At 45.8% G+C, this 23,690-nt stretch overlaps 1 protein-coding gene across 2 annotated transcripts in view; it reads left to right on the top strand.

The window, feature by feature from the left end:
- LOC139531642 (phospholipid-transporting ATPase IB-like) overlaps positions 1-23,690 on the top strand; it is an 87,118-nt gene that overhangs the window by 469 nt on the left and 62,959 nt on the right. The window contains exons 1-2 of one of the 2 annotated variants that reach the window (XM_071328285.1): positions 18,094-18,592; positions 19,250-19,394. In XM_071328285.1, the coding sequence (XP_071184386.1) occupies positions 19,294-19,394 (101 nt within the window). In that variant the 5' untranslated portion in view covers positions 18,094-18,592; positions 19,250-19,293. Of the gene's footprint in view, positions 1-18,093; positions 18,593-19,249; positions 19,395-23,690 lie in introns of those variants that run through there. The other variant, XM_071328284.1, reaches the window with a different exon arrangement.

Raw genomic sequence — 23,690 nt, 5'->3', positions numbered from 1 at the left:
ATCTGTCCTATTATATATGTGCTTTAGGCTATATTATTGGGACTACAGGGGTTGGGATGGCCTTGTTTATCCCAGGACTGCGGCACGGAGGCGGTGGACCCTGTCATAGGCTACACAGTCAGGGCTGATTTTCTATTGGCACGGACTGACTCGGGTTGTGGCCTCAGCGCTTCAACTGAGTCAGTGTCGAATGCTTTGTATAGCGTAGCGTACTGTGCGTAATTATGCTGTGCAGAAATAATTCAGTAAATACCGGTAGATGGAGAGGAGGTTAGTGTAGGTTAGCGGGGACCGGAGAGCCCGTTGTTTAACACGGTCGTTACTTAAAGGCAACGTGACTAAGGGATCTTATTCTAAGCCCCTGGCGGGAAGGCCATCTCACCTGTTAAGGTCACGCGGGACCCACGCAGTTGAACACGAAATCTGTGCTAGTTTAGGCTACATCATAGAGACATTATCTGGGCCTGTATACTGGTGCAGAATAGTGATTGGTCTTTTGGGGCTATTCATTGGGCTTTTGTCCCCGAAAAAAAACAATGCGTCACAGATGCGCTTTTGCCCTCTATGCGTTACAGGGACAGCAGAAAGCATCATTGCACAGTACTCCCCACACAGCGCATAATCATTTTATCCACGGACTCTAGCCTATGTACACATGGACAATCCTAGCTTGATTATTGGCGTTTTGACCGTGTCAGGGAGTGACTGCTATAAGAGGTTTTGGGTCAAGGCTGCAGGGATTAGAGGGGAGGAGGTCAGGGTTTTGGGAGATAGCTGGGGCAGGTTTGGCAGTGATGCAGCCAAATATGAGTTTGTGTTTGCCGATGCTCCAGTTGGGCTTTGGAGGGATTGTCCCGGAAGAGGGTATGCACGTGGCTGAACGACCTTGAGTGACTGGCACAAGTAACTGGCACAAGTGCATTGTGGCAGGTGTTTGTGTGTGACTGACTGTTTTTCCTCCAGCAGGTTCTAGTGAGGGACTCCAGGGAAGGCTGATATTGACAGAAAATTACTTTTATTCTGGGTTAATCAGGACAGTCAGGACCCAGGAGTCAAGACAGGAAGACACATCCGGGAACAAACACTCATACTATCCCTATAGACCTATTAACGGACCCCCCCCCCCCCAGTGACATTTAAGGGAGATGTTGACAGTTCTTCACTGATTATATAATAGTAAGGGGTTGCGTATATAGTGTTGTTTCATTGTATGTACAAGTGAGTAACCTGTAAGGTGTGAGATGGGAATGTGTTTTTTGCATATCCCACTCTCCCTGAGACACACTCAGAGAGTGGGGTCAGGGGTCAGACATTATTGACAGCTACCCAGGAGCAATTAGGTTTAATTAATTTGCTCGGGATTCGATCCAGCAACCTTTTGGTTACTGTCCCAATGTTCCTAACCGCCAGGATACCTGCCGCCGCATTACTATTCTGTGTGTGTACAGTCCCCAGAGAAGTGTGGTTTGTTTACCATGTATAAAGATATAATGATATGAATCAGGCTATTGTCTGTGTGTCTGAGGCAGGTCTTTTTGGGGACATACACTACATGACCAAAAGTATATGCACACCTTCTCTTGGAACATCTCATTCCAAAATCATGGGCATTAATATGGAGTTGGTCCCCCCTTTGCTGCTACATCATATTTTGCCTTTACCTCCCTTATCTCACCTCATTTGCTCACATAGTATATAGACTTATTTTTCTACTGTATTATTGACTGTATGTTTGTTTTACTCCATGTGTAACTCTGTGTTGTTGTATGTGTCGAAACGCTTTGCTTTATCTTGGCCAGGTCGCAATTGTAAATGAGAACTTGTTCTCAACTTGCCTACCTGGTTAAATAAAGGTGGAAAATATCAGTCTCCACTCTTCTGGGAAGGCTTTCCACTAGATGTTGGAACATTGCTGCCGGGTACTTGCTTCCATTCAGCCACAAGAGCATTAGTGCGGTCGGGCGCTGATGTTGGGCGATTAGACCTGGCTTGCAGTCTGCGTTCCAATTCATCCCAATGGGATTGAGGTCAGGGCTCTGTGCAGGCTAGTCAAGTTCTTCCACACCTATTTTGACAAAATATTTCTGTATGGACCTCGCTTTGTGCACGGGGGCATTGTCATGCTGAAACAGGAAAGGGCCTTCCCCAAACTGTTGCCACAAAGTGGGAAGCACAGAATCGTCTAGAATGTCATTGTATGCTGTAGCGTTAAGATTTCCCTTCACTGGAACTAAGGGGCCTGAACCATGAAAAACAACCCCAGACCATTATTCCTCCTCCACCAAACTTTACAGTTGTCACTAGGCATTGGGGCAGGTAGCGTTCTCCTGACATCCGCCAAACCCCAAATCTTACTACCAGATGGTGAAGCGTGATTCATCATTCCAGAGAACGCGTTTCCACTGCTCCAGAGTCCAATGGCGGTGAGCTTTACACCACTCCAGCCGACGCTTGGCATTGCGCATGGTGATCTTAGGCTTGTGTGCGGCTTCCCGGCCATGGAAACCCATTTCGAGAAGCAGATTGGAACTCCGTAGTGAGTGTTTCAACCGAGGACAGATGATTTTTACGGGCTACATGCTTCAGCACTCAGCGGGCACATTCTGTGAGCTTGTGTGGCCTACCAGTTCGCAGATGAGCCGTTGTTGCTCCTAGACGTTTACACTTCAAAATAACAGCACTTCCAGTTGACCGGGGCAGCTTTAGCTGGGCAGAAATTTGACAAATGGTGGCATCCTATGACGGTGCCACGTTGAAAGTCACTGAGCTATTCAGTAAGGCCATTCTACTGCCAACGTTTGTCTATGGAGATTGCATGGCTGTATGCTCGATACTATACACCTGTCAGCAACGGGTGTGGCTGAAATAGCCGAATCAACTAATTTGAATGGGTATCCACATACCTTTTTATATATAGTGTATAATTCCTGGTTGTCATGGCTGCTAGGTTGTTAAGGATACCATTTGGGGAATGAATGGTCTCTGGATGGACGTGTGGCTGGCACGGTCAGTCTAGGGAACAAATATAATGAGCTGCAGAAAAGCTTCAGGAGGCAATGTGATCAGTTGGCCACAGAGAAGCACTGTTGTACAACCTTCATGGTACTCAAGACAATGTCAACGACATTCCAACAGCATTCACAAGTAGAAACACACACACACACAGTCTACAAAAACACGCAGGCACACACACACACACAATCAATTGCCTCTTCTAGACTCACACCTGAACTCCTTCACACACACACATCGATGACTTACTCACACGTGTGTTGTTGTGTGTGGCCGGCCCCGGACAATAGTGGCATTGCGTTACTGACTCTCTGTGTTGTTCTCTCCCGTCCCACGGCTGGTGGCCTACTCCCTTATCTTTGTCTCCCGTCCCACGGCTGGTGGCCTACTCCCTTATCTTTGTCTCCCGTCCCACGGCTGGTGGCCTACTCCCTTATCTTTGTCTCCCGTCCCACGGCTGGTGGCCTACTCCCTTATCTTTGTCTCCCGTCCCACGGCTGGTGGCCTACTCCCTTATCTTTGTCTCCTGTCCCACGGCTGGTGGCCTACTCCCTTATCTTTGTCTCCTGTCCCACGGCTGGTGGCCTACTCCCTTATCTTTGTCTCCTGTCCCACGGCTGGTGGCCTACTCCCTTATCTTTGTCTCCCGTCCCACGGCTGGTGGCCTACTCCCTTATCTTTGTCTCCTGTCCCACGGCTGGTGGCCTACTCCCTTATCTTTGTCTCCCGTCCCACGGCTGGTGGCCTACTCCCTTATCTTTGTCTCCCGTCCCACGGCTGGTGGCCTACTCCCTTATCTTTGTCTCCCGTCCCACGGCTGGTGGTTCTGTCTCCCCCAGAGCAGTTAGTGTTGACTCCCATTAGTCAGTAGGAGACCACTGACCACCTGGACCTGGAGCGGGGCGTCGGCGCTCTCGCCATGCGCTCTCGCCTCACTGACAGGTGTGACAGAAGTGAGTTAGAGTCTTGTCTTACACAGGCTGGCCTGGCTGGCGCCCCTCACTACTTGGAGTTCACAGGCTGGCCTGGCTGGCGCCCCTCACTGCTTGGAGTTCACAGGCTGGCCTGGCTGGCGGCCCTCACTGCTTGGAGTTCACAGGCTGGCCTGGCTGGCGCCCCTCACTGCTTGGAGTTCACAGGCTGGCCTGGCTGGCGCCCCTCACTGCTTGGAGTTCACTAGTGCATGCACTGGAATAGTAACCTTTAATGACTAGCGCAGCGCTCGGGGCCAATCAATTCAAGGAGTGAATTTCAATTGAAAATGAACCCCAACCCTGTACTAGAGCATAGTGGTGGTCACTAACCCTGATACTAGAGGCACATGACTTTCTAGGACCAGAGCTGGTGACCGCTGGACTAGGCTGGTCTGCCTGTCTGCACAGTGACTTTATGTGCTCGTAGTAAATAGACTTGACATTCGATCACATATACACATACTGTATAAACCACCATGTATTCACTCTTGTACACATATAGACAGACACACAAAACACACACAAGAACATGGTCACATACAGTTGAAGTCGGAAGTTTACATACACCTTAGCCAAATACATTTAAACTAAGTTTTTCACATTTAAGCCTAGTAAAAATTCCCTGTCTTAGGTCAGTTAGGATCACCACTTTATTTTATGAATGTGAAATGTCAGAACAATAGTAGAGAGAATGATTTCTTTCATCACATTCCCAGTGGGTCAGAAGTTTACATACACTCGATTAGTATTTGGTAGCATTGCCTTTAAATTGTTTAACTTGGGTCAAACGTTTCAGGTAGCCTTCCACAAGCTTCCCACAATAAGTTGGGTGAATTTTGGGCCATTCCTCCTGACAGAACTGGTGTAACTGAGTCAGGTTTGTAGACCTCATTGCTCGCACATGCTTTTTCATTTCTGCCCACAAATTGTCTATATGATTAAAGTCAGGGCTTTGTGATGGCCACTCCAATACCTTGACTTTGTTGTCCTTAAGCCATTTTGCCACAACTTTGGAAATATGCTTGGGGTCATTGTCCATTTGGAAGATCCATTTGCGACCAAGTTTTAACTTCCTGACTGATGTCTTGAGATGTTGCTTCAATATATCCACATAATTTTCATGCCATCTATTTTGTGAAGTGCACCAGTCCCTCCTGCAGCAATGCACCCCCACAACATGATGCTGCCACCCCCGTGCTTCACGGTTGGGATGGTATTCTTCGTCTTGCAAGCCTCCCCCTTTTTCCTCCAAACATAACGATGGTCATTATGGCCAAACAGTTCTATTTTTGTTTCATCAGACCAGAGGACATTTCTCCGAAAAGTACGATCTTTGTCCCCATGTGCAGTTGCAAACCGTACTCTGGCTTTTTATGGCAGTTTTGGAGCAGTGGCTTCTTCCTTGCTGAGCGGCCTTTCAGGTTATGTCGATATAGGACTCGTTTTACTGTGGATATAGATACCTTTGTACCTGTTTCCTCCAGCATCTTCACAAGGTCCTTTGCTATTGTTCTGGGATTGATTTGCACTTTTCGCACCAAAGTACGTTCATCTCTAGGAGACAGAACGCGTCTCCTTCCTGAACGGTATGACGGCTGCGCGGTCCCATGGTGTTTATACTTGCGTACTATTGTTTGTACAGATGAATGTGGTACCTTCAGGCATTTGGAAATTGCTCCCAAGGATGAACCAGACTTGTGGAGGTCTACAAAACTTTTTATGAGGTCTTGGCTGATTTCATTTGATTTTCCCATGATGTCAAGCAAAGAGGCACTGAGTTTGAAGATAGGCTTTGAAATACATCCACAGGTACACCTCCAATTGACTCAAATGATGTCAATTAGCCTATCAGAAGCTTCTAAATCCATGACATAATTTTCTGGAATTTTCCAAGCTGTAAAGGCACAGTCAACTTAGTGTATGTAAACTTCTGACCCACTGGAATTGTGATACAGTGAATTATAAGTGAAATAATCTGTCTGTAAACAATTGTTGGAAAAATGACTTGTGTCATGCACAAAATAGATGTTCTAACGGACTTGCCAAAACTATAGTTTGTTAACAAGACATTTGTGGAGTGGTTGAAAAACAAGTTTTAATGACTCCAACCTAAGTGTATGTAAACTTCCAACTTCAACTGTATATGTAAATAAAGCACACTTACTTGTGTCCCATGCGTATGCACATGGCATGCCTTAACCATGCACATACGTAGATGCATGCATGTGTTTGGGTTGACTGTTGAGTTGGGCGAGAGTGAGTGAGTGAGAGGGTGAGCGGGCGAGTAGTTAACTGCATGTTGGGCCATTGCATGTGTAAATGCATTGCCACTGTAATAGTGGGTACTACTATGTTTTTTTTTTTTTTTTAGCTTTATGTGAATGTGTGTATGGGAGTGTAAGTGTGTGTGTGTGCATGCGTGAACAGTACAGTATATGTGATTAGGTATAAATGTATTATGCCGTCTCTGGTCTCACCTGTAGGATTATCAGTGTATGGATTAGCAGGTAGAGGAAGTTGCAGAGCAGACACTGAGAGGATTACTACCCCACCTTGTGCTGTAGGAAAGAGGCTTTCACTCCTCTACTCATTGTTCACTCCATCGCCTTGGTAACTGGACCCACTGGCCACCCCAGCAGACCTGCAGGTCAACCTTGACCAGGAAGTAAACGACCTGGCTAGAGGTCACCTTAGGAACAGGGACAGCCATGGCACCTCGTAGGGGTCAGACGGTCAGACGGCGCTGCTCTGTAGGTAATGCTTTCCTGACATCATAATGGGAGGGGCAACGAATCAACACAGGGAGACTGGGGGGCGATGGGGGAACCTTCGATTCACCAAGAAGTGTTCAGAGGGTGGGACCTTCAAGTGGGCTGTCTGAGTTTGTAGTTAGCTTATTTTTAGTCACATGACTGACTTTGTATGCCTGTTTTACAAATAGTCAAAACCATAAGCCAAAACAAGAAAAACTGAGCGTCGCTATCTGACTGTCACATTCAATTGGTGGACATCATAATTAGGACTGTGGCAGACACAACATTTTGTTAGCCGGTGATTGTCAAGCAAATAACTGCCGGTCTCACGGTAATTGACCGTTAATTAACATAAACACATTTAGCATCTCCTGGCTTCCACTGATGCAGACCTTTGGAAAATCTACTTTTTAAAAAGTGTAATAAATCCATGTAATATAGCGTACACCTTCACAACAAATCCATTATGTATTTTAGACTGGTCTAAAGAAGCATGATATGAAGGAAATGTAGTCTATTTCAGAAGAACAGAATAGCATACTCTGAGTTGTCCTGATCTGGCTATGCCATATAGCTGTGGGCTACACTAGTTCATTTAGCAGACAAGATTTGCTTAGAATTCCATGGCATTATTTTATAGTATGAAGAATACAACTGAACAAAGCTGAATAAAATAGAAAGGATATCTTCTCCAAACGATTTGAGGGAGTGTGCACATTCTTTGTTGAGCAGTTAACAAAGAAGCAGGTACCCGTAAATGCTTAAGGTTGGATTTTTAATACATTCTAATACATTCTAAATCTGCATGACACGACTCTAATGATGATTTGAAAAAAGTTGCATGAAAGGCATGAGCTCTGCTTTGTTTTTTTGTGCAGGCTGTACACACTTCATCAGTCTCTTTTTCACAATTTGACAAGCACTTGACAATGCCTCGGATTTCCCGGCGCAATCCCCTTGTGTGGCTGTAATGCCTTTTTTTCCCGCGGCCAGTAGCCGTTGTGCCCTCCTTGGGCTGAATATAATAATTTTAATTCCCTTCTCCCTTTGTGCTGCGTGCTTCGAAGGTCCTCTCACTCACATGGCTCTCCATCACGTGATTGGGTCTTTCTCACAGGCTACAAGTGAAGACATACACATACGCACACGTCCTATCCATTTCCGAGGCGCCTATTGAAGATATTAGAACTGTCCACATTTACTTTTCGTTAGCCAACAAGATGAGTAGGCCTAACAAACAGCAAAAGCACTAGCTTATGTCAATCTACTATCTCCCATAGTACAAAAGTTGCCCGATTCTGTCCGATAAATAAATATTCCAAACATAGTCTGGGACAGTTGTGGGATGCGATAGATCCCAAATGAATACAACCACTAGCGTCAAAAAACATTTTTTACACTATAAGGCTGACGCAACACATCAGAACGTTTAACATAGAGGCCTATGGGCTCCCAAGTGTCGCAGCAGTCTAAGGAACTGCATCTCAGTGCTAGAGGCATCACTACAGACCCTGGTTCGATTCCAGGCTGTATCACAACCGACCGTAATTGGGAGTCCCATAGGGTGGCACACAAATGGCCCAGCGTCATCCGGGTTAGAGTTTGGCCAGGGTAGGCCGTCATTGTAAATAACAATTTGTTCTTAACTGACTTGCTTAGTTAAATAAAACATTAATCAAATATGGGCTAGGCTACAGGTCTGGGACTATGATTTGAAAAAGTCGCTAAAAAAAGGTATGCATTGTTTCTTGCCTTATGCTTGGCATCGTTCACAAGTGATAATATATACTATATAAATTGATAGGCTAATATTGTCACCCATCAGACTATTCTTGATTTAATCTTGTCTTTATATATACTAAATAATGTGTGACATTTGTTTTGATTTAGAATGGACCATTATTACGCATATGGCTTGAAACGGGGGGGGGGGGGGGGGGGGGATACATGTCATCTATGCACTTAAATAGCGAATGGAGGACACTTTTCCTGTGGTTCATTTTCATGCCAGTCAGGTAGGCTATACTCCTGTTGTAAAGACAAGTAATGTGCTTAATATTAGGAAAGTTGAGAAATAAATATATTAGGCCTAGCCTATAGAAAACTGATGGGATTCTCCTCTTTTTAATAGAGGCCATCACTCTGTTTTCTCACACAATAGCATAGCCTATAGAAATGTTGCGCAACATGAGCTCATGAAGTGTTTGATTAGATTTTCGATTACATTTGCATTGATGTCAAAGTGATTAGAGGGACCATAGAGTGCTGAGTACCAGGCTGTTAGCAAGTTTGGTAGGCTACTAATGATCGTCAGCAGCATCAGAGCTTGGAGAAGCCTAATTACCATGACTAAACAACCACGTGGAATTTGACTGCATTCATGACTTGTGACCGCCAGTGTGGTGGTAATACGGTCACCACGCCACAGAGGCAGGGTGTCTGCTGACACGGAACACAAACCGGCTGCGCGCTTGCGCCATCGTGCATAAATGTATTTTGTCCCCCCACACCAAACGCGATCTCGAAACTCAGGTTAAAATATCAAATCATACTCTGAACCAATTACATTAATTTGACGACAGGTCGAAAAGCATTAAACATTTATGGCTATTTAGCTAGCTAGCTTGCACTTGCTAGCTAATTTGTCCTATTTAGCTAGCTTGCTGTTGCTAGCTAATTTGTCCTGGGATATAAACATTGAGTTGTTATTTTACCTGAAATGCACAAGGTCCTCTACTCCGATAATTAATCCACACACAAAATGGTCAACCGAATCGTTTCTAGTCATCTCTCCTCTTTCCAGGCTTTTTCTTCTCTGGACTTTATATTGCAATTGGCAACTTTCATAAATTAGGTGTATTACCGCCACCGACCTCGTTCATCTTTCAGTCACCCACGTGGATATAACCAATGAGGAAATGGCACGTGGGTACCTGCTTCTATAAACCAATGAGGAGATGGGAGAGGCAGGACTTGCAGTGCGATCTGCGTCACAAATAGAACTAACTTCTATTTTAGCCCTTGGCAACGCAGACGCTCGTTGGCGCGCGCGAACAGTGTGGGTGCAATAATTGAATAATATAGATATCAAAATGTATTTTGCAACGCTCGTGTCGCGTGCGGTGTAGTCAGGGTATGAGAGGTGACACCAACCATACAGGAGAGAGATAGTATGAATTATGCAGCCTCCCTCAATCCATTATTCAGAACAGCGCCTTGCTTTATAGCCATGAAAAGCTGGCACGGGGCCAGGGAACACAGGAACAGAGAACACAGGAACAGGGAACACAGGACCAGGGAACACAGGACCAGGTAAAAGGTGGCAGAGGTCAACCCAGAGAAGAACAGAGGGATACAGTATAGTACAGCCTAGCTGTGTCTGACTGAGCTATTGATGTGTTTCTGGGATGATAAGACATGACTATACCTGCCAGGTATGACTTTATTTATTGTTGATTGCATGTGTGGGTATATCAAGATGATAAAAGTTTTACTGGTCTTGGTGACCTGATTTGTTTTGAGTTGGGGCGTGTCTGTTTGGTGTTTGTTTCGTTTCCCCTGCCCAGGGCCAGGTTAGTGTCACGGCCGTTTAAAGGAGTGGACCAAGGCGCAGCGTTTTGAGCGTACATACTTATTTATTTAACGATGTCGCCAACAAAACAATAAATATCAAACCGACACGTGACGCCAACGTAGTGCATCCAGGCAACTAACAAGGACAACTACCCACAAAACCAACTTGGAAAATGGCAACCTAAATAGGCTCCCCAATCAGAGACAACGATAAACAGCTGTCTCTGATTGGGAACCCATCCAGGCCACCATCAACCTAATTACCCCTAGACAAGACAAAAACCCATAGACAATACAAAAACTAAACAAACCTCCCTTGTCACACCCTGACCTAACCAAATAATAAAGAAACCAAATATAACTAAAGTCAGGGCGTGACAGTTAGTATGCTGTATTGTGGCTCTGGTCTGTTTCACCTGCCCAGGGCCAGGTTAGTATGCTGTATAGGGGCTCTGGTCTGTTTTACCTGCCCAGGGCCAGGTTAGTATGCTGTATAGGGGCTCTGGTCGTAGTAGCTGTATAGCGTGACTGACTGAGCCTATGGAGGGGTTAGCTGCTGAGTCAACCTTGGCGCATCAGTAATGAGCTGCGGAGGTGTCGATGCTTCTGCTTGTAATCCATCAGTGAGGAGGAACACAGAGCCATTGATCTGCTCAGGGAGGAGGAACACAGAGCCATTGATCTGCTCAGGGAGGAGGAACACAGAGCCATTGATCTGCTCAGGGAGGAGGAACACAGAGCCATTGATCTTCTCAGGGAGGAGGAACACAGAGCCATTGATCTGCTCAGGGAGGAGGAACACAGAGCCATTGATCTGCTCAGGGAGGAAGAACAGAGAAACATTGATCAGCTCAGGGAGGAGGAACACAGATCCATTGATCTGCTCAGGGAGGAGGAACACAGAGCCATTGATCTGCTCAGGGAGGAGGAACACAGAGCCATTGATCCATCAGGGAGGAGGAACACAGATCCATTGATCTGCTCAGGGAGGAGGAACACAGATCCATTGATCTGCTCAGGGAGGAGGAACACAGATCCATTGATCTGCTCAGGGAGGAGGAACACAGATCCATTGATCCATCAGGGAGGAGGAACACAGATCCATTGATCTGCTCAGGGAGGAGGAACAGAGCCATTGATCTGCTCAGGGAGGAGGAACACAGATCAATTGATCCATCAGGGAGGAGGAACACAGATCCATTGATCCATCAGGGAGGAGGAACACAGAGCCATTGATCCATCAGGGAGGAGAAACACAGAGCCATTGATCTACTCAGGGATAAATCAGAGCTGGAACAGGCTGCTGAGACGGCCAATATCGATCTGCTAGGAATTAAAGGTAGAGTGGAGAAGAGAGGAGAGGGAGAGAGAGTGGGAAAGAGGTGGGAAGAGAGAGGTAGAGTGGAGGTGTACGGTAAGGATGAAGAGAGAGAGAGTGGAGGTGTACGGTAAGGATGAAGAGAGGTAACGTGGAGGTGTACGGTAAGGATGAAGAGAGGTAGAGTGGAGGTGTACGGTAAGGATGAAGAGAGGTAGAGTGGAGATGTACGGTAAGGATGAAGAGAGGTAGAGTGGAGGTGTACGGTAAGGATGAAGAGAGGTAGAGTGGAGGTGTACGGTAAGGATGAAGAGAGGTAGAGTGGAGGTGTACGGGAAGGATGAAGAGAGGTAGAGTGGAGGTGTACGGGAAGGATGAAGAGAGGTAGAGTGGAGGTGTACGGGAAGGATGAAGAGAGGTAGAGTGGAGGTGTACGGGAAGGATGAAGAGAGGTAAAGTGGAGGTGTACGGGAAGGATGAAGAGAGGTAGAGTGGAGGTGTACGGGAAGGATGAAGAGAGGTAGAGTGGAGGTGTACGGGAAGGATGAAGAGAGGTAGAGTGGAGGTGTACGGGAAGGATGAAGAGAGGTAGAGTGGAGGTGTACGGTAAGGATGAAGAGAGGTAGAGTGGAGAGGTACGGTAAGGATGAAGAGAGGTAGAGTGGAGGTGTACGGTAAGGATGAAGAGAGGTAGAGTGGAGGTGTACGGTAAGGATGAAGAGAGGTAGAGTGGAGGTGTACGGTAAGGATGAAGAGAGGTAGAGTGGAGGTGTACGGTAAGGATGAAGAGAGTTAGAGTGGAGGTGTACGGTAAGGATGAAGAGAGGTAGAGTGGAGGTGTACGGTAAGGATGAAGAGAGGTAGAGTGGAGGTGTACGGTAAGGATGAAGAGAGGTAGAGTGGAGGTGTACGGTAAGGATGAAGAGAGGTAGAGTGGAGTGGTACGGTAAGGATGAAGAGAGGTAGAGTGGAGGTGTACGGTAAGGATGAAGAGAGGTAGAGTGGAGATGTACGGTAAGGATGAAGAGAGGTAGAGTGGAGGTGTACGGGAAGGATGAAGAGAGGTAGAGTGGAGGTGTACGGTAAGGATGAAGAGAGGTAGAGTGGAGGTGTACGGGAAGGATGAAGAGAGGTAGAGTGGAGGTGTACGGGAAGGATGAAGAGAGGTAGAGTGGAGGTGTACGGGAATGATGAAGAGAGTTAGAGTGGAGGTGTACGGGAAGGATGAAGAGAGGTAGAGTGGAGGTGTACGGTAAGGATGAAGAGAGGTAGAGTGGAGGTGTACGGGAAGGATGAAGAGAGGTAGAGTGGAGGTGTACGGGAAGGATGAAGAGAGGTAGAGTGGAGGTGTACGGTAAGGATGAAGAGAGGTAGAGTGGAGGTGTACGGTAAGGATGAAGAGAGGTAGAGTGGAGAGGTACGGTAAGGATGAAGAGAGGTAGAGTGGAGGTGTACGGTAAGGATGAAGAGAGGTAGAGTGGAGGTGTACGGTAAGGATGAAGAGAGGTAGAGTGGAGGTGTACGGTAAGGATGAAGAGATAGGGGGTGGAGGTGTACGGTAAGGATGAAGAGAGGTAGAGTGGAGGTGTACGGTAAGGATGAAGAGAGGTAGAGTGGAGAGGTACGGGAAGGATGAAGAGAGGTAGAGTGGAGGTGTACGGGAAGGATGAAGAGAGGTAGAGTGGAGGTGTACGGGAAGGATGAAGAGAGGTAGAGTGGAGGTGTACGGGATGGATGAAGAGAGGTAGAGTGGAGGTGTACAGGAAGGATGAAGAGAGGTAGAGTGGAGGTGTACGGTAAGGATGAAGAGAGGTAGAGTGGAGGTGTACGGTAAGGATGAAGAGAGAGGGGGTGGAGGTGTACGGTAAGGATGAAGAGAGGTAGAGTGGAGTGGTACGGTAAGGATGAAGAGAGGGAGAGTGGAGAGGTACGGGAAGGATGAAGAGAGGTAGAGTGGAGGTGTACGGGAAGGATGAAGAGAGGTAGAGTGGAGGTGTACAGGAAGGATGAAGAGAGGTAGAGTGGAGGTGTACGGGAAGGATGAAGAGAGGTAGAGTGGAGGTGTACGGGAAGGATGAAGAGAGGGAGAGTGGAGGTGTACGGGAAGGATGAAGAGAGGTAGAGTGGAGCGTTACGGGAAGGATGAAGAGAGGTAGAGTGGAGGTGTACGGGAAGGATGAAGAGAGGTAGAGTGGAGGTGTACGGTAAGGATGAAGAGAGGTAGAGTGGAGGTGTACGGTAAGGATGAAGAGAGGTAGAGTGGAGGTGTACGGGAAGGATGAAGAGAGGTAGAGTGGAGGTGTACGGGAAGGATGAAGAGAGGTAGAGTGGCGGTGTACGGGAAGGATGAAGAGAGGTAGAGTGGAGGTGTACGGGAAGGATGAAGAGAGGTAGAGTGGAGGTGTACGGGAAGGATGAAGAGAGGTAGAGTGGAGGTGTACGGGAAGGATGAAGAGAGGTAGAGTGGAGATGTACGGGAAGGATGAAGAGGTAGAGTGGAGGTGTACGGGAAGGATGAAGAGAGGTAGAGTGGAGGTGTACGGGAAGGATGAAGAGAGGTAGAGTGGAGGTGTACGGGAAGGATGAAGAGAGGTAGAGTGGAGGTGTACGGGAAGGATGAAGAGAGGTAGAGTGGAGGTGTACGGGAAGGATGAAGAGAGGTAGAGTGGAGGTGTACGGGAAGGATGAAGAGAGGTAGAGTGGAGGTGTACGGGAAGGATGAAGAGAGGTAGAGTGGAGGTGTACGGGAAGGATGAAGAGAGGTAGAGTGGAGGTGTACGGGAAGGATGAAGAGAGGTAGAGTGGAGGTGTACGGGAAGGATGAAGAGAGGTAGAGTGGAGGTGTACGGGAAGGATGAAGAGAGGTAGAGTGGAGGTGTACGGTAAGGATGAAGAGAGGTAGAGTGGAGGTGTACGGGAAGGATGAAGAGAGGTAGAGTGGAGGTGTACGGCAAGGATGAAGAGAGGTAGAGTGGAGGTGTACGGGAAGGATGAAGAGAGGTAGAGTGGCGGTGTACGGGAAGGATGAAGAGAGGTAGAGTGGAGGTGTACGGGAAGGATGAAGAGAGGTAGAGTGGAGGTGTACGGGAAGGATGAAGAGAGGTAGAGTGGAGATGTACGGGAAGGATGAAGAGGTAGAGTGGAGGTGTACGGGAAGGATGAAGAGAGGTAGAGTGGAGGTGTACGGGAAGGATGAAGAGAGGTAGAGTGGAGGTGTACGGGAAGGATGAAGAGAGGTAGAGTGGAGGTGTACGGGAAGGATGAAGAGAGGTAGAGTGGAGGTGTACGGGAAGGATGAAGAGAGGTAGAGTGGAGGTGTACGGGAAGGATGAAGAGAGGTAGAGTGGAGGTGTACGGGAAGGATGAAGAGAGGTAGAGTGGAGGTGTACAGGAAGGATGAAGAGAGGTAGAGTGGAGGTGTACAGGAAGGATGAGGAGAGGTAGAGGAGGAATGGAGAGAGCAGAGTGGGAAGAAAGGAGTAGAAGAGAGAGTGAAAGGAAGTAAGGGAGTTGGAGAGAAAGAAGGGAGAAAGGAGGAGAAGAATTTAAACAAATCATCAAAACTAGGGCTGACCACAATTAGTCGACAAGTCGATAGGCTGTTAGTCAACCAAGATTTTTTTGTTGTTGTTGCAGTAGCATATATGTATATACTGTATATATATATATATACAGTACCAGTCAAAAGTTTGGACACACCTACTCATTCAAGAGTTTTTCTTTATTTTTACTATTTTCTACATTGTAGAATAATAGTGAAGACATCAAAACTATGAAATAACACATATGGAATCATGTAGTAACCAAAAGAGTGTTAAACAAATCAAAATATATTTTATATTTGAGATTCTTCAAAGTAGCCACCCTTTGCCTTGATGACAGCTTTGCAAACTCAGACCCAAGTTGAATGTTTCAAGTTGGTTGCAGACAGGCCATGCGTAGCCAATGTGATTTACAGGATATTTATTTTTTTATCAGGATATTTTCTACCTGCAGGCTGCAGTGTTGTTACTATTTGGCTTTATCGGCTATTTTTACATACAGTAGTTGGCAATAGAAGTTACTTTTTAGGTTTGTGTCATTTTCATTTAGATTTGGATATAATTTTTATTAACCACATGACAATGATTTTGAGATATGAAGACGTTATTATAAATGAAATGAAACTGTTTCACGAAAATGTGCATATGAAAACCAGAACTGGCACACAGTTTGGTAGAAATGGTAAGATAAATTGGCATTCCACATGAGAAAGTTTGCTGACTCCGGGTGTAGCCTATTACCGGCAACTTCAGGAGAGTAGAGGAAGAATCTGCGAAAGCCATTAGGAGCGGGCGGAGGATGGTCGGGACAGGTTAAGGTTTTTTACTTCTGGTTATCTTGATCTCTGGCTCCCTCTTGTGTCGTGTGTGTCTTATTTCATCAAACGGTGTGCTTATTAAAGCATCAGACAAGCTCAATGCATACATGGTGTGTGTCTACATATGGAAGAATACACGTTTAAAAATGTCGACCAATCACCTTGTCAAAAGAACAGACGACTTTCAGTCGACCAATACTTGTTTTAGTCGGGGACAGCCCTAATCAAAACAAATCATCATGAGGCCCTGTAGCTGTCTTATTCTTTCTTCACTCCATTGTCTTTCACCTTGTTGCATCCTCAGCTAAATATATACACTCCTACGTGATCACAACCTCCTCTCCTCCTCTCTCTCCCCAGTGAGCTGTGAGATAGATGGTGGGAGGTGATTTATTGGCCTGTTGGTTACTGGGCAATAGGCCACTGAGAGAGGAGACACATGGTGCGTTCCTCTGCGCAGGCATTTCTGACACATGCCAGATCTTACAACGCCTGGATAGGTATTTTACGTATCAGCTAACCACATATTTTATAGCAATCTGGTGCCTAACGGCACAGTCGATGACGTGGCAGGCAACCATTGGTTGATGCATGCAATGTCTGAGCAGGGGAACGTGACCACGGTGATCAGTCTGCTCAGAAGACCTTTGACCCGTTCTGTCTCCTGTGAACTAGCCCCAGACGACCAGGAGGCTCCCTGCATGAATCTTTATGAGGGGTTGGAACATTTGGTCCTGGATGTCTGCTATGTGTGCAGGATTTTGTTCCAGAACAGCTCTAGCACCTGATTCAACATATCCTAAAAGGCGCTGCATGGTCAATCTGACGTCTGCATTGGCCGTGAAGCATTTACAGGGATACGGCCTCTGCAGAAGTCAGGGCATTCATTCTTCTTGCGCTTCGAGGAGCAGTGCAGAGCTGTTGAGCAGAGCTGTTGTGAAGGAAGTAAGTTTGTGTTTATACAGGACCTCCCGCCCCCACCTACCGTCAACCAATCATGTCAATGCGGATCTCTACGGAGCCCTCCGCATTGTTACTAAATTTGGGAGGCGCACGGCGATGCGGTACGGAAATCAATTTGGCCTCCGCAAGCCTCTGGAGGGTCCACAACTGCGTCACACCCTCCATACGAAGCCTCCGACCACATTTTCAGATCAAGCATAAATTGTTTTTAAGCCTGCGCACACTGTGACACCTGTATGTGGTTCATATGTCCCTTCTACACGGTGACACCTGTATGTGGTTCATATGTCCCTTCCACACTGTGACACCTGTATGTGGTTCATATGTCCCTTCCACACTGTGACACCTGTATGTGGTTCATATGTCCCTTCTACACTGTGACACCTGTATGTGGTTCATATGTCCCTTCCACACTGTGACACCTGTATGTGATTCATATGTCCCTTCTACACGGTGACACCTGTATGTGATTCATATGTCCCTTCCACACTGTGACACCTGTATGTGGTTCATATGTCCCTTCTACACTGTGACACCTGTATGTGGTTCATATGTCCCTTCTACACTGTGACACCTGTATGTGATTCATATGTCCCTTCCACACTGTGACACCTGTATGTGATTCATATGTCCCTTCTACACTGTGACACCTGTATGTGATTCATATGTCCCTTCTACACTGTGACACCTGTATGTGGTTCATATGTCCCTTCCTGCACGCTGGATGCTTACCTGATCTGCCTGACAAGACCTTACTGTGATCTCCACTCCTCCTAGACATGTGTCCCTGTCCTCATTCCAGTGGAAAACAGGATGTGTATGAATATTGATGCTATCAGGGGCTATAATGACCAGCTGCTCTGCTTTCAACCGGGCCATTTCAGCCTAGTCATTTGACAGAGGCTAAACACAGAAATCACTTCTACACAGAGGAAACTCTGCTGCCTCTTATACTTGTTCTGAATTATTGATGGAATAATGATGGATGTTTTCAATTCCAGCCCCACAAGGCGATCCAGACAGGGCCCAATCTTGTAAGAATTGATTGCTGGTGAAGTTTGGAGTAGAACCTGAAATGGAGCTGCATTAGGGCCAATATTGCAGTTTGTGGCTATGATTTCATATAGCCTGCCCTGCATAGTGAATGTAGTGACTGAACCTTAAGGCCCCAGAAAACAGTGTGGGAAACTGAGGAACGTGCCCTCTTGATGGATGACGCGTCCCTTTACAAGTGTAATATAAACTGGTAAAACGAGCCTGCAAAAAAACATGTCAGACAGCAGACACTATACCAGCCTCGCTCAGGGGGCTACTGTCCCTTTAAATCCGGAGCCCTCAGCCCGCCCTCAGATGGGAACACCCGTAGTCAAGCTTTCGCGGGAGACTGGGGCGGTTGTCTGGTGTCGGAGCATCATCTAATACGCGTTGCAGGGAGACAATTTTTAAGAGCCACGCCGAGAAAAAGGCTTTTCTAGACCGCCAGAGACGGCCCGATGAAACGGAAGCAGTGGAGGTCTGTGGGCTTGGGGTATTCTCACAACCAGGACTCGGGAGCTTACCCAACAGCGAGGCCGAGGGAAAGGAGACGAGTGACGGGCGTGCTCCAGCTGTCCTCGCCGAGGCTTGTTGTGCCAGCTGGGTAAACTATTCCGTAACGTCCAGAACTGCTTGCCATTCACTCCCCCCCTCCGTTATTTAGCGCAGCCGGATGATAGACAATGTTTCTCCGACGCGCAATGGGTGTGGCGGATCGCTGCTTCGCCTTGATTTTAAACGAGACATCCACAAAAGAGGGGGGACCCAGTATGGAAGCAGTGTCGCGCGATTCATGCAGCGTCGGTTCAGGTTCTCTTGGGTGATAATGCAGGTGCTCTGTGCGCACATAGGACGATGTAACAAGTCCCCATGGTGTTAGATAAACAAATACACAAGGTTTCTGCAACGATAAAAGGAGTCAAACCAACGGTGTTTGTTTGAACATTGTACATCCCTCAGCACATTCTATACAGAGGGTCCCGTGGGCGTTGAGCGGCTTGTGTGTGTATTGGTGATGGTGCAATAGCGCGGAGCGAGGCGAGAGCGCACTGAAAGAAGAGGGGCTGTTTGGAATGGGGAGGGGGAAAAGTCATTGACATCGACCGCCACTCCGCCAGCTTACATCAGCATACAGTTAGCCCTACCTACCTGTTGTTTCTGCCCTCCACGTTTTAACTGTAAACAACGTCTCGTATTTCTGTCTCCCACACACACATACTTACCCTAGCCTCAACTTTCTCCCATCAATCGAACCGTGCAGGACCCTCTTGCTCATCCGCCGGCTACCGCAAGGCAGATGATGAGATGTCCGGGACTACTTCTCAGGCGGATCCCACAGATGCCACGGCGCGGACGATTCTGCTCAACCAACCTCAGAACACCAAGTTCTGTGATAACCATGTCAGGTAAGATTTCATCTGGCTACAGCATCATTATCATCAAGTCACTGAATACAGACTTCAATTGCCTTTCCAGACGGTTTGTGATATTATGATTGCCTACAATACAGTTTGTTGATCATTTTAGGAATTTGTTTTCTTATTTTAATTTTGTTTTAGTTAAATTGTTTTTGTGATAGCCCAATGGTCTTATTATTGATAGGCTATAGGAGATAATGGGCCATTTATGGAACAGTAAATTATGGTTGTAAATTATAATCAATTTTGTATTAAATGACCTCCAATGATTGGAGAAAGGCATCAACGGGTTATTGTTTTACGACTCCCCTGTTAGTGCCAGTCTGAGGAAAGTGCTTCACATGAACATTTAGGCTACTGTCATGTGACCGATATTAGCATTTTTTTTTGCCGCATCATATCAAAACATCTAAGGTTTTTTGTTGAGCTTCACAATCAATTTAAGATATTTTCGGTTGATTTGGACATGATCGGCCCCATGACTTGAATGGGATTTGTGCCACATATGCTAAATTGTTAGTGCCTGGGAAACTAAACCAAAGCATGGATTTCTGTCATACCTTGTCCATAGACTACTTACAGGGTAAGGAAACCAATGTGTAATTTTGTAATTTGGGTGAACTATTCCTTTAATCAATAATGACTCATGTATTTTTAAAGCAGGCACTGAAAGAAAAGTAACTACAGAGAGTTAATAATGTAATGGTAGACATTTAGTAGCCTAGCATGAAACAGAATAGAACAGGTTCCATTCAAAGTTTGAAAGAAATTTGTTTTGCTCAGGAAAAATAACAAGATCTAGTGTATGATCCAGGTCTGGTCACTGGTCATTTTACTCTGTGCTGTCCTGACCAGATGAGGCAACCTTCTCACACTACATTTTAAAATGGACACTCATTCCTTCAATTCAGGAAGTACACTTCAATTACAATCATCTTCAATGCTTTTCAATTAGGAACATTTTTTATTTTAATTTGGCTTACTTTCTGAATTCCCTGGAATTTAAATTGTTCCCAACGCTGGTAGGCAGGGGATCTGGCCTTAACAAATCCAGTCTCTAAAGCGACAACATTCACAACTAGTTGGTTAATGATTTGGTGTGTGGCTATCTCTCGTGGGCAGGGTTCTGGGTAGGGCCCAAACGGAATCTTCATTTGTGTGGAATATCTTTTACAACCACCCTCCCAGCTGTCGGCTGCATATTCGATGGTGACGACAACACTGGAGCTATACATGTTGAGTCATATAGCTTTGCACACCAATGTATTGTTTACATTTGTTATTACCCCTCAATGTATTTATGTTGGCTTGAGGAGATAGGGTTGAGTTCAGTGGTGTGCAGCAGTGTCGGAATGTTCAAATAGAATAGTTATGCTTCTCTGTTATGTAGAATAGGAAATCATGTTGGCTCTATATGCCTTACAACTCTATCTGGAACATTTAGGAGACTACGCCCCCCCGAACATTACCCTGCCGCCTATAGAATCCATCAGGTCCTAGTTACGTGCGGCAATCGGCAAACACACCTCACCGATCTGTCTTTACCTTCAGGAGATTCAATTCTGCTCTGAAAGGGGCCTATTTCAGGTCCGTTAATGAGATTAAGGTGGGCCTTCATCAAATTGTCTCATTGGATCACCAGGCCTTTTACTGGCCTTTGATTGGACAGTCTGGCTCTGGAGCCATGCCCTGTGTATGTCTGTGTTTTGTGTTTTAGGGCTTTACTGGTCCTATTGATTAGTCTGAGATTAAATCCCTATAGCTCTTATCCCCTCTTCTGTTTTCCTCTTCCACCTCTTCTCTGCCTTCACTACATGTTTTATTCAAAGCCCTGTGTCCCTGTTTGATTTGATACAGACACAGGGACACTGTGTCTGTATCAAATCAAATTGTATTTGTCACATGCGCCGAATACAACAGGTGTAGACCTTACAGTGAAATGCTTACTTACAAGCCCTTAACCAACAATGTTTTAAGAAGTTTTTAAGAAAAAAAATAGATAAGTAAAAAAAAATAGAAAATAAAATTAACTAATAATTAAACAGCAGCAGTAAAATAACAAAAGCGAGTCAATGTGCGGGTGCACCGGTTAGTCGAGGTAATTGAGGTATTATGTGTCCCTGTGTCCTTTTGTCCCTGTGCATGAGTGAAAATCTCCTCCGCCTGTTAATCAGTCGCCACAGAAACACAACCACCATTAACAAATACTTGGCGTAGATGTAGTCCCTAGACACAGCTCCAGGATCAGCTTAAACTCGGCAGTTTCCTAACCTTAACCATTGGGGAAGAAATGTAAAAACGGACCATACATCAGTCTCTAGGCGCAATCATAACTCATTAACAAACACAGTAACCACAGTAACACTCAGACGACCACCATAGATCTGTTACATCTCAATATACTGTAATTACCACAACCATAAACTACCCTGATACCATCACAGCAATTACATGGCCACATTAGAAACACACATTTTTCCCCTGTCTAGACAGCGAACACTAGCAACCAACTCATTTATGACAGAACTTGTGTGTATCATTTGTTAGATTAGATATAAGCAGCTTTTACGTGTGAATCAGATGTTTTATCTCAACACACTGAGGTACCAGAAGAAGGTGTGTGTATCTGGGTCAGCAGCTGTTGTTATGTCTGCTATTTGATGTCCTGGTCTTTGTGTGACTGTGGGCTCATCTCCAAGGAGATTTACATGTGATGGAGGATTTAGATACTCTCTTACACACACACACACAAATGTACACACACACACACACAAACGTACACACACACAAACATACACACACACAAACCCTTGACTTAGCTATATTGGCCAGGATAACGACGGACCCTGAAGGGAAGGCTGGCAGTTATTTTTGTCTCTCAAAAAGCTCTTACAGCTGCTGGCTATTGTCAATGCTAATAATTGCTGTTGTCTGAGCAATACAGGTGACTGACTGACAAGGTGAGCCTCCCAAGGCCTCATACACCCCTATTTAGGAGGTCTGGTCTAAATATAAAGCTTTGAACAGTGAGGTTCGGTCCATTTGTGGGAGTGTGAAGTTGTGCAGCCCATAATAGATCCTTGGTAACACTTTACTTGACACCCAGCGCCATAACATGTTATGCCACGGTCATAACCATGTCATAATGTGTCATAACAGCTGACATAACTTGTCATAACTTGTCATAAATGGTCAAAACACTGTCATGACCCATATATTTACACCTGTGACATATTGTATTATGTTATGGATGGTTATGACACCTGCATTTATTCAATTGTGTTTTTTTCCTGCCAAGAAGTTTCCTTTCGTTTGGAAGTTTGTTTCTTATGTCCTTTGTTGTTGTGATGAATTCTAACTTGTATAAAATACTCTTTATGGCACTGTCATAAAGCATTATGACCATCCTGTGTCACTTAACTTGGACTAAGAAAATACACTTCATCATTTGTCTGTTAGATTAGATAAAAGCAGCTTTAATGTGTGGGTCAGATGTGCTTATCTCACCACACTGTGGTACCAGAAGAAGGGGTGTGTGTATGTGTGTGCGTGCTTGCACGTGTGTGTGTGTATCCGGTTCAGCTGTTGCGTCTGCTGTTTGGTATCCTGGTCTTTGTGTGTGACTGGGCTCGTTGCAGGGAGACCATTTTTTTAAGGGCCACGCCGAGAAAAAGCCTCCAGACAGCCAGAGAAGGCCCGATGAAACGGAGGCGGTGGAGGTCTGTGGGCTAGGGGTATTCTCACATTTCAGAACATGTTAAAATAACATGAACATACTGTTGACATGTAGGCTATAGTGTAATGGAATGTTTTTCCTTGTGTGGTGGGTTTTGACACTCTCTTATGTAGGTGTCATAACCAGCCATAAAAATATGTCCAACAGGTCTAAATATGTGTCATGACAGTGTTATAGCCATGTTATGATAGGTTATGTCAGCTGTTATGACATGGTTATAATGCTGGGTATAGTAAAGTGCTACCTGATCCGGTAATGTTTTGCTGCCTGTAACAGGAATTTCCAGTTGAACAAAAAGGAGGGCAGTCGTTGAAAACCCAGATCAAAATCAGTTCAATTACAAGTTGCAAGTTGCATCATGCATCTCCTGGAGACGGGCCTTTTTATATTCTAACCAGACACCACTCAATGTTCTCTAAACGTCCGCCTGAGAGGATTGTACCAAGTCAAAACAGAAGGCACTGACGTTGCCAGCTGCTACAGAATCACACGGTATTCATATTGTCATCAACACTATAAGAGTCACTGTGTCCTCGGTCCTTACACCT

This window comes from Salvelinus alpinus, chromosome 10 (assembly GCF_045679555.1).
Source record: "Salvelinus alpinus chromosome 10, SLU_Salpinus.1, whole genome shotgun sequence".
In the NCBI taxonomy this organism is placed as follows: Eukaryota; Metazoa; Chordata; class Actinopteri; order Salmoniformes; family Salmonidae; genus Salvelinus; species Salvelinus alpinus.
Note: the sequence above shows the minus strand (reverse complement) of the source record. Positions and strands in the feature narration are given on the sequence as shown.